Raw genomic sequence first — 14332 nt, forward strand, 5'->3', positions numbered from 1 at the left:
GCTCTTTAGGGCTGCCCATCCCTCCGGCTGCGAGAAAGGACGCGCGCCCTGCGTCGGGCGAAGAAAAGAAGAAAAACTTGTCGGAGGGGTTTCGCCAGACCACATTAACCCCCTTCCCGCAAACCCAAACCTCCCGCGGGGGCCGTCCCAACATTGGGGAAAGTTCCTTCTGAGCCGACAGCCCTCTTGGATTTGGAGAAGGCAGCCTCGCTGGCTGTGGAATTAGATCTGTTTTGAACCCAGTGGAGCGTATCGCGGGGGCTCGAAAGTCACTGTCTCCAGGGACCCGGGTGGCGCTGCCTGTGCGGAACCGAGAGTTTGCGAGACCCGGCTGCAAGTGGCCTTTCCTCCCCGCAGTTGCTGTCCTGTGTCTGGGGCGAGGGCAGCGAGTGTTGTGGCAAGTTGCGAAGAGAGACGCGGAGCTCCAGAGAGAACTGCACCCCTCTTCGCTCTCCCTTCTTCCTCTTCCCAGCTCCTGAGTGTGAAATCCCATCGAAATTTACAAAGGCTCCAGGTTCAGCCAAGACCGGTCCGCAGAGCTTTGCCCGTCGTCCCAACCGTCCCCATTCCCACCCGGAGCCCCCGAGCACAAGGACTGGCGGGAGGGGGAGGGAGGTCGCGGAGGCGGCATGGCGAGGTTCCCGAGGGCCGACCTGGCCGCTGCAGGAGTTGTGTTACTTTGCCACTTTTTAATGGACCGGTTTCAGTTCACTGAAGGGGAGCCTGGAAACCAAATCAATGGTAAGATGCACTTTAGCTTGTTGATTTTGTGAGCCACTGAAGACCTCGCTAACGACCCCCCACCCCCCATTCTCACCCCCCCCCCCCCACTTTATCTGTCTGCCCTTGGGAAAGTTATTGCAATTGCTTTTCGGGTAAACTTGGACTTTCTGAATGGGGAAAAGAATGGTTAGAGAAGAGGACTGGGGGTTTTCTTGAGCATTTCAGGTTTCCTTCACCTGAGCGACAGGGGGTGGTACCGTCTCGCCAAGGCGCACAGAGAGGGCTCTGGTGTGTAAGAGCAAACCTTCTGTAGATCTCTCTCTCGGGAAGGGCATCCCTGGCAGTCTCCCCTCCGGCTCCTCCTGCTTCCCTGCTGCCGCGACAAACTAAGCTAGTGCGTGATGGGGGCTGTGGGTGGGGACGTCGTGGCAGCCTGGTATTGCAGGGTCCCCCACCAGCTGGAGAAAAATTTACTGTGGCCAGTCCTTCCTTCCCTAGGCTATCCTAGGGAAGCCTTAGCTCCCTTTCGCTGTCTGGGCTAAACGGGCTCTGCAAGTGGGGCGGGGTAGGTGTGGTGGGGCGCAGAGGAGGGGTGGAGGGGGCAGAAGTGGGACGGGCGCGCCTCTGGAGACCAATCCCTATCCCCCATTGTCCTCCGCGGTCCGGCTTCTCAGGCCTGAACGTGCGAGGGGTTTATCCAAGTGCCCTGGCGTTGCCCCCACGCGGAGACCTGGTCTTTGCATCTTCCCAGTGGCAGTGTCTCCTGCTCAGGCGGATGCCAGCCAGGTGCGCGTCCAGCCGGGAGCCGCGCCCCCGGGGCCAGCGGGGAGCCCGCGGAGCAGCCCTCCACCCACGGCCCGCTCGCTCTTAGGCTAGGTGCTGCTGAGCCGAGGTCCTGATGCTTCCCGCTACACTGGCCACTGAGAATTGGGTGCCTGCTCACCGTTTCTGCCCCTCAGAAAGAAAGTGAAGAAACAGGCAGAGAGAGAGAGACCTTGACAGAAATTTGTGAACTCAGGTTAGACTTCAAGAGGAGGTGAAATGAACAAAAACACTGGGAGGGAAAAAAAAGGAAACAAAAACTTTCAGATTAGAATAATCAAGGTTTTGTTTTAATTCTGAAGGTGGGGGTTGTGGTGGTGGTTAAGTGCTTCCTCAGAAAGTATGCAGGTGTCCACAAATGTCAAACATGAAAGTCGCAGATGGAAGCCTACCGAGGTTGCCTGGGGATTCCAGGTGAGGTGAATCTTGGAGAAAGTCCTTGAATGAAGTTTACCAATCCAAGACCTAGAAATCTAATAAAACACTGTCTCTGCCCCTGATATAAATTCTTATAGAGAAGGCACAGATTCTGACTCTGTGGTCCAATTCATGATTGGAGGGGTGTGTGGGTTGGGAGAAGGGTGCAACATGATGACGACACTTTAAAAACTGTGAAACACCTTAGAACTCCACTATTTTTTATATTGATTTGTCTTTGTCACATGCAATTTTGTTCGGCATAAATGGACATAGGTTGTTCTTTATTAGGTATCATATCAGTAGATTATTCTTTCTTGTTTATTTCTCTGATACATTTCATTGGCTTAAAAAATAAGACTTTCACCTTATGGTACTGATATGGCATAGCCACATTCATGGAATAAGTAGATGCTTAAAGAAAACAATTTACTTCATCCCAAAGGACATTAGAGAGATGTGTGTGCCAAAATGCATCCCAAGTTGTTTATTTGAAAACTTCTTTGGCACTAGAAGCAAATAATGCATTTACAGTAAAAAATAAAATAAAGGTCAGCAAATATTTTTTTTCTGAGCTTCTTTCATCAACGATGTGTTACTGAGAAAAGAACATGTTTACAATACATTTTGTATTCTAATTTCTCAAATTGAGGATGAAGTAAAGGTTCCATTCTAAAATCGACCAGATAATTAAAAGCTTTGTGGATTAGAAAATGCCTAAATTGCTCAACATAAATGTACAGGTGTTACAGACTAATTATAAATTAGTATCTGTGGTGGAAAATTACTCTAGAAACCCATATATTTATAGGATTGAGGAAAAAATGAATTGTTTTAAATTTCTCAGTAAATGTTTTAGAGATTTATTGCAAACGGAAGTAGCTTCTTTACTGGATGTCAGTCGACATATAGTTGAATAATCTTGGAGTTAAATGGTTAGCCTATTGAATATATAAAATACAGCAAACAGAAGGAAAAAAAAACCAGCTTCCTTTATAAATAGTCTAGGTAAAAGTTCAAAATGAGGAATTTTTTAAAAGTCCAGATGCCTTGAAATTTGTCATGTAGCAACCAGGATTTTTATCACAGACATTTTGGCACAGGGAGAAAAAAACCTGATTTCATAACCGGGCATTTAATTATGCATTACTTTAGAAATGCTGCAGTTGATTTTATTGCCACCAGAGGGCAGAGAAACTGCTATTTTCTCCTGTTCTTCCCATTCTTTCCCAATGTCTCAGATTAATGATCTTCCATACTTTGTTTTTCTTATGGGCAATATTTTTTGATATTTCAAGTTAATGAGTGGCAGTTTGTAATAATGAGTATTTATTTCCCATGTTAATTGAAAATAACCATTCATTCAGTATTTATATAGCATCTCCTGTTATGTAAAGGTCTATGCTTCAAATACATTCTTGTGGTGTACTTGTATAGTGGAAAAACCGAATAACCTTTTTTGCATCATTGTTGGAGATTTTTTTTTTATTCGTTTATTTGTTTATTTACAGCATAACAGTGTTCATTGTTTTGGCATCACACCCAGTGCATTGTTGGAGATTTTTTTACAAATTATTGTGGAATTCTCAAGAATGTAGCTTTAAATTATTTCCTTTATGATTAAAATTTCATTATCATGTAATGAATTTATTTTTGAGATTGAATGTAATCTATATATACCTTAGAAGTATCTGCCATAGTAGTTTTTCTCAACACCCAATGTTTAGAGAAAAATAAGCTTAGAATAACCCTAAGTTCTATAAATCTGATTTCATCTCTGTGTTGTTAGACATTTATATCCTAAATTGATTGAAAGACAGTCTAATAACAGTGTCAAAGGAGAAGGATGTACTAGTGTCTCAAAGAATTCTAAAATTTAAATAAGGACAAAAGGCCTAAAATTACGGAGTTGTTTTGGCCTGGTTATTACTCTTAAATGTATCTTAATGCAACAAAGAAGTTCAGTACTGCTATAGAGAGAGCAAAGATCGTTTAGGACTCCATGGAATTCCCACTATTTAAACTTTCTAATATTACTATGTACTAGAGAGAAATACTTTATTTTTAGCAGGTCATTCATATTTATTTTAGTTGTTTCTCTGTTGGGACATTTTTCTATTATTTTCAGCTTTCATTGAAGTTAAAAGACTTAGTTTGAAATATTACTAACTTTTGGAGTTATGAGAGTATCTCTGTTGAGACATACTGGCATTAGTATAAGTTTTCTGTTTGCATATATACCTGGAACAGAAAATTATAGCAGAACTGAATATTCTCTATAAAGTATATGTGGGTCAGATTAATGGACTAAAAGCAGGTTGATTTTTAATCAATCAATGACTCATGATTGCATGCAAAAATTTTTAAAACACAAAATGTGAGAGTCTTTTTCCTCTAGAGAATAGATCCAAGTTGAAGCCCAAGGTTGGGTAAGATTTTTAGTTCTTGGCTGCATTGAGACTTAAAATTATTTTAAGTAGGACAGTGTATGCATTTGTTAAGTCTGATCTTCAGAAACAGGTTTTTATCAAGTAGAATGTACTTGAGTAAAACTTAGTAATAGAAGATACTAATTTGCTCCAAACAGGTTTCTTCTCTACAAGATAGTTTCCTGCAAAGATATAGACAACATGGATTCATTAGTTTGGTCCGGTTTTTGCTTCCTGAAAGATATTTCCTATTGTAGAAGTCGTATGTTTATCAAGATTAATGAATTGATCCACAGCTGTGATCATGAGTGTGAAGTCTCAAGCTGTTTCCTGCCACATTAAATACAGTTTCATCACCATGATCTTTGAGATCATGTGGCCTAGACCTACTGTTTCACTTCTCTCTCCCTGTATTTGAACCCTCTAATTGAGGTCCTTTGATGTTCCCTGAGCATTTATGATGTGTACTACCTCTTTTCTGTTCCTCCTGCTCCTCCTTCCCTAGTCCATCTCCATCTGTCCATCTTAGTTTTCCTTACAGGCTAACACCTAGAACCCTCCAGAGAACTCTCTGCCTTTTGAAGGGCACTTGTTTGACTCTGCTTCCTAGAGGAAGAGTTGTTGTTATTGTTGTTTTTCTTCCCCCTTCCCATTTCTGCATCTCTTTCATATACTTCTTTGGATCATATATCATGTTCTTGAGGTCGGGGTCCATTGTCATTCATTTCTGAATCGCCTGTGGCCTCTACCACAGAGGCATGCATGCAATGCTCAGTCAGCTGTTGGACTGACTGAACCGAATGGAATTATAGTTCAATCTGGGCTGTTGCCTTGAATGTCACCTTGGGAGACTTTAAAAAATATTCTTTTTACCCTATTTATGACTTTTTCCATTAGTCAGTTGGAAATGAATATATAGACAGGTTTTACAGAATTAATTATTTAAAACGAGAGTAGAATCCAGAGATCTGCTGAACTGTCATAATGCTTCTGGTAGATAGTACTTACCTTAAAGCTTCTATTAACAAGTAGAACTTTTAACAAATTCATTCTGTCCCCCAACTGCATTTCTGGTTTCTGAATGAATTTCTACTCATGTTCTTTATCTAACACCTTAAATTATAGTGTGTGTGTGTGTGTGTGTGTGTGTATGGGATGGAATGTAGGTAGAAATTATTTTCAAAGTATTGAAATTGTTATTCACTTGTAAGATAATGAGTACAGCTTTGCTATTTATATATATGTGTATATAGATGTGTGTGTGAATGTATGAAAATGCATATACATATACTTATATATGTATATATAAAATGCATATGCATATATTCATATATGTGTATGTATATACATATCGATATAGGTGATTGTTTTCAGTGGAGATTAACACTATTAAAAAGTTCAAACTTTTTTCTTAGTTCTTTGTGAAATTACTTTTGAATTGATTTGTGCTCAGGCCTCATACCATTAACCTACACTGAAGGAGGCTTTTGGAAAAAAAGTTAAAAAAAGCTGAAAGCAGTCTCATAAAATTTGTTATGGTGGCTGTGGTGGGCGGGGCGGGGGGGCGGGGAAATTGGTGGTACTATGCAATGTATTTCACAGTGTCTGCTCCCTGAGTAGTGAGGGCAGGAGAGAGAGAGAGAGAAATCTTCTATATTAATAGAGTTGTTATTCTCAATGAATTTGTTGTTACCTTCTGGATATTGTGAATAGTGATCAGATGCATTACCTCTTAAATTTGGTTTCTTGAAAGCTCAGAGCACAATTTGTAGCCCACATCCAACACGTGTATAAACCTTCTGGTCTTTCCTTTTTTTTTTTTTTTGGACTAGCTTACCTGGGGCTTCATCTTCTCTTTCCCACTCATTTATTTTTGCCTAACTTCCCTCACTTAAAATCTTGTCTTGTATTAGTTTTAGAGATGGGAAGTAAGTAAACAAAAAGTGATCAGCGTAATACATAAGGTTATATATTATTATTCCTTTCAGCTTTCTTTTAATCTAATTTTAGTCCTTTGCCTTTAAGCACATTTTCTCAAAGCTTTAATTATGTCTTCATAGTACTGTGCTCTGAGAAGTCTTTTTTCTTCACTAAGGTTCACACGGAATGTCTCCCCTCACTATCCTCTAAACAATGGTTCTGTTCAAATGAGGAAGTTATGGAAGAATGACAGACTAAGTAGGGATGCTTTTATCAACAGTTTCTGCCAGTATTTATTGTGACACATATTACTTGGTCAGATGAACACCATGATATCTGAGGGAAGAACCCAATATATTAGATATTCTATAGTAAACATATAGTATTATATATAGTAATTTATAAATTATATAGTAAATTATGTAGTAAATAGTCTACATTGTGTTACAACTGGACTTTGAGTTCATTTTGTATTTGTTCTCTGGCATCTTTTTCATTTTGCCCGCTTTAATTAAGAAGGTGGTGAGATGTGGAATAGTGGTACCGATTTGGGTATTTATACAGAATTTGAGGTCTTGTCAGGGACCTGTCTGGAATTCGGGTAGCCTGTTAAAGATTGCAGATACAATATGAAATTGGAAATTCTGTGGCCTTCCTTGAAATCCAGAGTTTTAATCCCTTCGTCCAGAGGTCATCCAAACAGATGTAAGCACTAGTAACTCTCTTCCTTTTCGAAACAAAAATCTGCGATGGTCACTGTTACTGCTTCAGATGTCTAGTAGAGAGCGGCCTGCGGTTTTGTTGAAGAGGGTCATAAAGGCAAGGGTTGCAGACTTCCCTTTTACTTTTCTAGAGTCTTTTTGCTTGGACTTGTCCCTCTCCTTATCTGCTATTTTTCACTAACTAATTGAAAATTTTTGTAGAATCGGGGCACCTGGGTGGCTCAGTGGGTTAAAGCCTCTGCCTTTCACTCAAGTCATGATCCCAGGGTCCTGGGATCGAGTCCCGCGTCGGGCTCTCTGCTTGGCAGGGAGCCTGCTTCCTCCTCTCTCTCTCTCTGCCTGCCTCTCTCCCTACTTGTGATCTCTGTCTAATAAATAAATAAAATTTTTTAAAAAAAATTTTTGTAGAATCATCTTGCTCAAAGTCTCATCCTGTAGGTAAGGTGCTTGTTAGCTCATTGAGGCTTTGAGAATATGGTGAATGTAAAGAGTTTGCCCTGTGGATAAACTGCATAAAAATCAGAATTTTTAAAATCACTTTTCTACATACTCCTTGAAGTGTTCATTGATGGCAGAAGCGTAAATAAAGCCGACGTATTTTCTTTAAGCACAAGGCTTGGTAAGTATACCCTGGTTTATTTCGATCAGGATCATATTTTCTTTGGTCCAGTTGGAATATTGAACATTCAGCTTGCAATAACGTTTTTTAAGGTAGTGGTTTTGGGTAACATACTTGCTAATTGTGTCTGTGTTATCTGTAAATAGCTGCCAACTTTTGTCTCTGAAACCATGATCTCAACATCCAATAAAATACTTATTTCTCTAAACCCTAAGAAAGAAGCAAGATAAGCAGAGTTTATCACTTTAGAATATGAAATTCACAAATAATAATGACTTTCAAGTTGTGAAATAGTCTACTAGGTTGTATTTCTGTTATGCATATTTGCTTAACCCTCTCCAGAAACAAATATAGACAGTAGCTATCACTGATACAACAGATCTGATTGCTTAACTGGTGTATCTTTATTCATTTGTTCGGTCAAAAACAGCCCACTGAAATTACTGCAGGCATAACAGGGAGCAAGTCCGGTATTGTACCTGATTATTTTGACTGTACCTTCCCCTTCTTCTGCTCTCCATTTCCTTCAACGTATCACTGTAGTCTGTGCTGCAAGATAGTCCTGAAAAAAACATACGTGGAATGATTTTTGATATCCTGAAATCATATTCTTGGTGCAAATGGATTCCTATTTGAAGGAATTCTGTCCTGAACATTTGATTAAAAAAAAAAAAACAAAACATACCTCAATTATTTTGCTAGTCCATAGTTTCACATTTAAAATTAGATAAAGTGTACTATATGTTCACAATTGAACTATGAAAAACTAAGAAACAAAAGTTGAACAAAGAGACCTATCACTATGTATTTGCATTTTTTTAAAAGATTTTTTATTTATTTATTTGACAAACAGATCACAAGTAGGCAGAGAGGCAGGCACAGAGAAGAGGAAGCAGGCTCCCTGCTGAGCAGAGATCCCAGAACCCTGGGATCATGACCTGAGCCAAAGGCAGAGGCTTTAACCCACTGAGCCACCCAGGCGCCCTGTATTTGCATTTTTGTTCTTTGATACTTGTTTGTTTGGAGTGAGACTAAAGAGGATCATTTGAGGTTTTTTTGTTTACATGACACAAATTTCAAGAGTATTTTAATACCTATTTGACAATTCTGGATGTTCTATAAAAATGAAGTTGACTTCTAGTTTTAAAAAATGTCATTTCAAAAAAAAATGTCATTTCACATTAGTTTGCAGGCATTCTTGCTATATTTAAAAAGATACTGCTTGGTGTTTTATTTTCATAGCTTAATTAACATCTCAGGATTACCCTATATCTTGGGTGATGTATATTTGCATCTGTTTTGATTTGTAAATTGGAGTTTAAAATTTTGCATAGTTTTTAAAATGTCTTTTATTCACATTAAATTTCTCCCATTCAAATTAATGAATTTTATGAAAACATTTCATTCAACCTAAAGTACATGTAAAACTATTTTCTATATCAGAGTATTGCAGTAATATTTCTTAATATGGCAAGTCTTGCATAATACTGATGAATGTGTCACAAAACACTTTTGGTTGGGACTGAATTGTGTAATAATTCACCACTTTAATATAAGAATAACAACATCACTTGCTGTTTTGTACACAGGTATTACATGTACTTGTGTTGGTCCTAATTTTCCACAGTTGCCTCATTGCCTCCCAGTTATTTTTCCTCACAAATGATTTATCCGTCTTCTGTAAATCAGTGTAGTTACTCAGTCAGTGCAGTTTTGAATACTCATGCTGTCCATTTCCTTACAATGTGTCTTCATGTTCCTATGCAGGGGCTACTCCACTTACATTTAAAGACAGGATTCATGGGTTATTGGACTTACGAATGTTCTACTATGAAAGATAATGCATGGGACAAGCCCTGATAGTTCTTCCAAGATTAAGGACTTCAAAGATAAAGGCGGGGGGGGGGGGGGGGGAGTGGTGTGGGGGAGGGAACCCTGATAACTATCTCTGTATGGCTATCACACAATCTTAATTACTTTTGCTTTATAATAAGTGTATCTGGTCGGGCAAACCTGTCCTCCTTGTTTTTGATCTTCAGAAGTGTCCTGGCTATTCTAGAAGACTCTCTGCTTTTCCATTATCTGTTTATAGAGTAAACTTTCCAGGTTCACTAAAAACTCTGTTGGACTTTGAAGTCACATTAAATCTCAGGGTCATTTAGTAAAGATTTCAATTTCTAAACACCTTGGAGACGATGTAATTTCTTTCCAATAGCACCTAAAAGCCAGAGCAAGTACCATGGCATTTCATGGCAAACTGTTAATAGTGACTGTTGGGCAGTGATCTTTTTGAGTTGAAACAATGTTCTTAGATTGAAAACTAGTGGTGTTTTCCTGATCACATCATGAGGCTAATGGTACATCTATAATTGTTTCTTAGGAAATACAGGTGGAAACCATAGGTTAATTAAAATGAGTGACTCAGTGGAGGGGAAGAATGTTCATTCCTAACTCCTTGGAAACTACTGCAAATGAAGGGTGAGGACTAGGCAAATAATATATGGAAATGGTGACACTTGTACAGTGTCCCTTTTAGTGACCCTCTTTGGACCAGCACAGCAGTTCCAGGCAAGACTGTAGGTTTGCTCCTTCATAAGAAAGAGCTCGGGTGGGGTGCCTGGATGGCTCAGTCTGCTAAGTGCCTGCCTTCGGCTCTGGTCATGATCTCAGGGTCCTGGGATGGAGTTCGCGTGGGGCTTCCTGCTCAGCGGGGAGCCTGCTTCTCCCTCTGCTTCTGCCCATCCCACCTGTGCTTTCTCTCTCACACACACACTCTCTCACATAAATAAAATCTTTTAAAAAAAAGAAAAGAAAAGAAATAGCTCTGGTGAGAACGGTAAAAGCCCCTGGATTTAGGATTCTCCTTAATGTTTGCTCTTTAGCTAATTAGTATCAATTTCATGGGAGATTTACACTGAAAGAAAGTACACTTTACAAATTACTACCGTTTAAAGGTAATAGATTTATGATTTTCTTTAGACTACAAGCATGTATAAATTAAAGGGTTATAATTTGCTTGAGTTGCAAATCCTAAACTCATCTCTTCCTCCACACAGTTTCTGACGGGCTATTGCTCTGCACTCGTGTGTACTCATCTGGGTATTTTTTAATCAGGAATAAACCGACAAGCCAGGCAGTCTGTTTTATTTCTTTGTTATTTAGCCTTCATTATCTTTTTAACATCTGTTGTTCATTTTAGATATTTTTAAAAACAAGCATGATTCAAAGTCATTCTGCAGATTATAGTCTCATTGTCTGGACATTGCAAAACAGCTTTATGCAGGAAGCCAGGCTTGTGCAATGTCAGTTTTGTGAGGTTTGTAAAATAGGCACAGCCAATAAGAAGCCAATTTTTTAAAACCAAGCACTGATGTCTGACTCCAGACTGCTTTTCTCCATCCCTCACTCCATTATTCTGGCTCTGGCGGGCCACCATTTTTTCTAGCCCACTTTACTTCAACAGATTCATACCTTGCCTCCAAAATTGTCCTGCTGGAAGCCATTCTTCATTCCACAGCCTGAAAGATCTTTCTAGAATGTTAAATCTAGTTATGTCACTCCTCTCTTGAAAATGTTTCCTGCCTTCCTTTTGCTCTCACCCTAAAGTCAAGGCCTTCAATAATTTTGTCCTGGCTTGCCTCCCTGGATTCAAACCCATCACTTCCTCCCTCCTGCTCTCTCATTTCCTGAGCACACACTCTCTCCCTCTGAATCTGCACATGCCATTCCTTCTTCTTGAAGCACGTTTTCCTCCTTTCTTTGACTATTTGTCCTTCAGGTCTCAGCTTAGATTTGATTTTTGGCATATTGAATAATTTTTTGAGTGTTTGTTTGCCAGCTCCAAGTTCTAGACAGCTGTCTCACCAAAGTGCACTCTGAATGTCCTCATCATATCACTTCTCATCATTGGAAGTGTAGTCATGTGAGCTGCCCAAGGTTAGAGGCCATGTGTGACTGATCACCACTGAATCACCAGCTCCAAGAATAGAAGTCCTCTTTGAAAATTTGTTCAACAGAAGAATCTTCTTGTTAGTGTTCCACTTGTGTGATATACAGTATTTGATCAGATTTCTTACTAGGGCAAAGAATTGTGTATCTGTTTTCTACATATTTCTTTGAGCAGAATTTTTACATCATAATTTGACATGATGACTCATATTTAAATATCAATGAGTCAGATGTATAGGCAAGCCAGAGATTGAGTGAGTGTATAGTAAGGGAATTTTCATGATTTTCTGAAGAATTGAGAGTTCATTTAGAAATAATGGTTTAGGAATGATCAGTTCATTTACTAAGCTAGGAAGAACAGAACATGATCATACTTTCATTAATTATACTTATTAATTAATTATTTAATGATTTATAAACCAGCAACTTGAATTGTCTGAAAAAATATTAAAATTGGTTCATTTGCTTCTCTGGAGGGAATTGCATAGTTTAAAAGGACATATGGGTAAACAATGAAATAACAATTAATTGAACCATGCTATTTGCATAATTTGCATAATTTCCAGTTCTCTCAAAGCTAAAGATGCAACCTGGGAAATAGTCTCTAAGATGAGATATTAAAAGTTGTCCAGATACAAATCATTGGAAAAATTTTTAAATACTTTTTTCTATAAAAGAGTCTAAAGCATCTCTTAATTCTGCCCTTGAGAGTGTGAGTCCCCACCTTTGAAAGCCCTGAATGTGACCCACTTGCTGGAGTTGACCTGTGTTCACGTCGGCGTCCTGTGTGTGCTCTACAACTTATATTTGCTATTCTTCAGGCACATTTTTATTACCCTTGTCTATTTATTGTTTTCCTAGAAACATACCCCAAATTCTTTCTCTGGTCCATACTGATTTTCTGGTATGAACAATTCGTATTATTTGCTGAGTGTCTCTTACCCCTTTCTGTCGGAAACAGCACCTTACCGGTGTTTGGGACTGTCCTCTCTCTCTGACTTTTACAGTGTTTTCCTGGGCCTTCTGTCATAGTGTCATGCTTCCCCAAGGCAGTTCGGCATGTGTTCAGGTGGCTGCTGATAATACCCCTGTGTCATGGACATCAGGTCAATTAACCCTTCCCTTTTAGTCAAGGGAAAGAGTCAAGGCCTTTAGTCAACAGGTCCTGGCTTTCCTCTCCAGGTTCAAATTCATCCCTTCCTGTTTTGTTTTTAAATGTCTGATGGTCGCATCAGTGATGGCACTGGGAAGATGCAAGTCGAAAGCCCTGTGTAGACAGTCTTGGGATTTTCCAATAGCGTAAACCTGAAAATTCTAGTTTTTGTGGTGAGATTGATTACTTGCCACTGAAAAGTCTTGGTAATTACATTTTTTTTATTATATTGGTATTTGAATAAGTATTTAATGACTCTTTCTTCCACTAAACTGTAAGCTCTGTGAGGGTAGGAACCATGTTTTACTTTCCTTTCTTTTTCCTTGACAGTTTCGTATTACTTGATATATAATAGAAAGCATTCGATAAATATTCGTTAAATGACTTTTCTGTATCAGCTCATCTGGTAGAGTGTCATCTCATTAGCCATTAAAACAATTCAGATCTCAGATATCAGGTAGAAGTTCTGCCCTGTAGGTTTTCTTAAGTAATACTGTGTTCCTCTTGCATTTTGCACATTAAATTCTCTTACCTGGGTCTTGTTTTTCTAATCTTTCTTTTTGTTTAATCTTGTGTCTTCCTTGCATTTGCCCTGTACTTCCTATTATTTTATTTTTGTTGTGGGGATAGGTATACGTTCCAGGCAGTTGAAAGGAGAAATCTTTAACTCTTTAATGGGTATCACATCGTAGCTTTCGTTAGTCCATTAATCTGTACCTAGGATTAAAAGGGGAAAAAAATTAATCAGGCAAAATCTATCCACAGCCAATACTTATTATTTTTCACTTAATACTTTTTTGTTGGGATTTTACATACTATTAAGAATTTAAAAATAAAATAAAAATAATAAAACTGTATTTCAGACATAGCACCTAACACATGGTAGGTTTTCAGTTAAAATCCTCGACTAACTTATTGGGTAGAGGTCCACAGATGTTTATTTTACTTCCAATGAAGGCATTGATTCATTCCTTCATTCCTTCATTTATCCAATAAGTAATCAATATTTTTAATGGGGTGGAGGAATAAATTGATGTCTTAGAAGTAAAATATGCTCTTGTAGTTTAATTGGGAATGTAGGCATTCTAAATCATATTCTTTATATGTAAGTTGGGGATTGCCATATGTTACATACTTATGTGTGATGTGTGCTTAAAATATATGACATTTTCACAGTATAATTTGAAATCCCTTTATAAAGTTCAGATTGCCTAATTTTCATATTATTTCAGCTGTTCCTCCAACAGGGTAATTTCAGTTGGAAGATGTTTTAGTCAGTCAATTTAATTAGATAATTCACTGTTTTATGTAAAAAATAAAACATGGTTTCTACACTTGAGGAAGGTGATCTACAGGGGAACACAAGCACAAATGTAGCATGAGTCTCGTGGGAGAACTGTGACAAGCATGAGCATAACGCAGGGACACACACGTGCCTGTGGGAGCAGCAAAGCCGGAGGAGGACCGCAGGGTCGGGGTGGGGGACAGGCTCTGTGGGAGACAACATTCAATTGCTTTGTGGTTGTTAGAGGATGTTCTGATGCCAGACAGGCTTGGGTCCAAACCTTGGCTTTGTCAT

At 38.9% G+C, this 14332-nt stretch overlaps 1 protein-coding gene across 2 annotated transcripts in view; it reads left to right on the forward strand.

Annotated features, from left to right (window-relative positions):
* Positions 1 to 625: 625 nt before the first annotated feature.
* Positions 626 to 14332, forward strand: part of PLXDC2 (plexin domain containing 2) — a 470012-nt gene continuing 456305 nt past the window's right edge. For both annotated transcript variants that reach the window (XM_046011960.1, XM_046011961.1), the window contains exon 1: positions 626 to 741. In XM_046011960.1, the coding sequence (XP_045867916.1) occupies positions 630 to 741 (112 nt within the window). In that variant the 5' untranslated portion in view covers positions 626 to 629. The remainder of the gene's footprint in view (positions 742 to 14332) is intronic.

This window comes from Meles meles, chromosome 7, assembly GCF_922984935.1.
Source record: "Meles meles chromosome 7, mMelMel3.1 paternal haplotype, whole genome shotgun sequence".
Lineage (NCBI taxonomy): Eukaryota > Metazoa > Chordata > Mammalia > Carnivora > Mustelidae > Meles > Meles meles.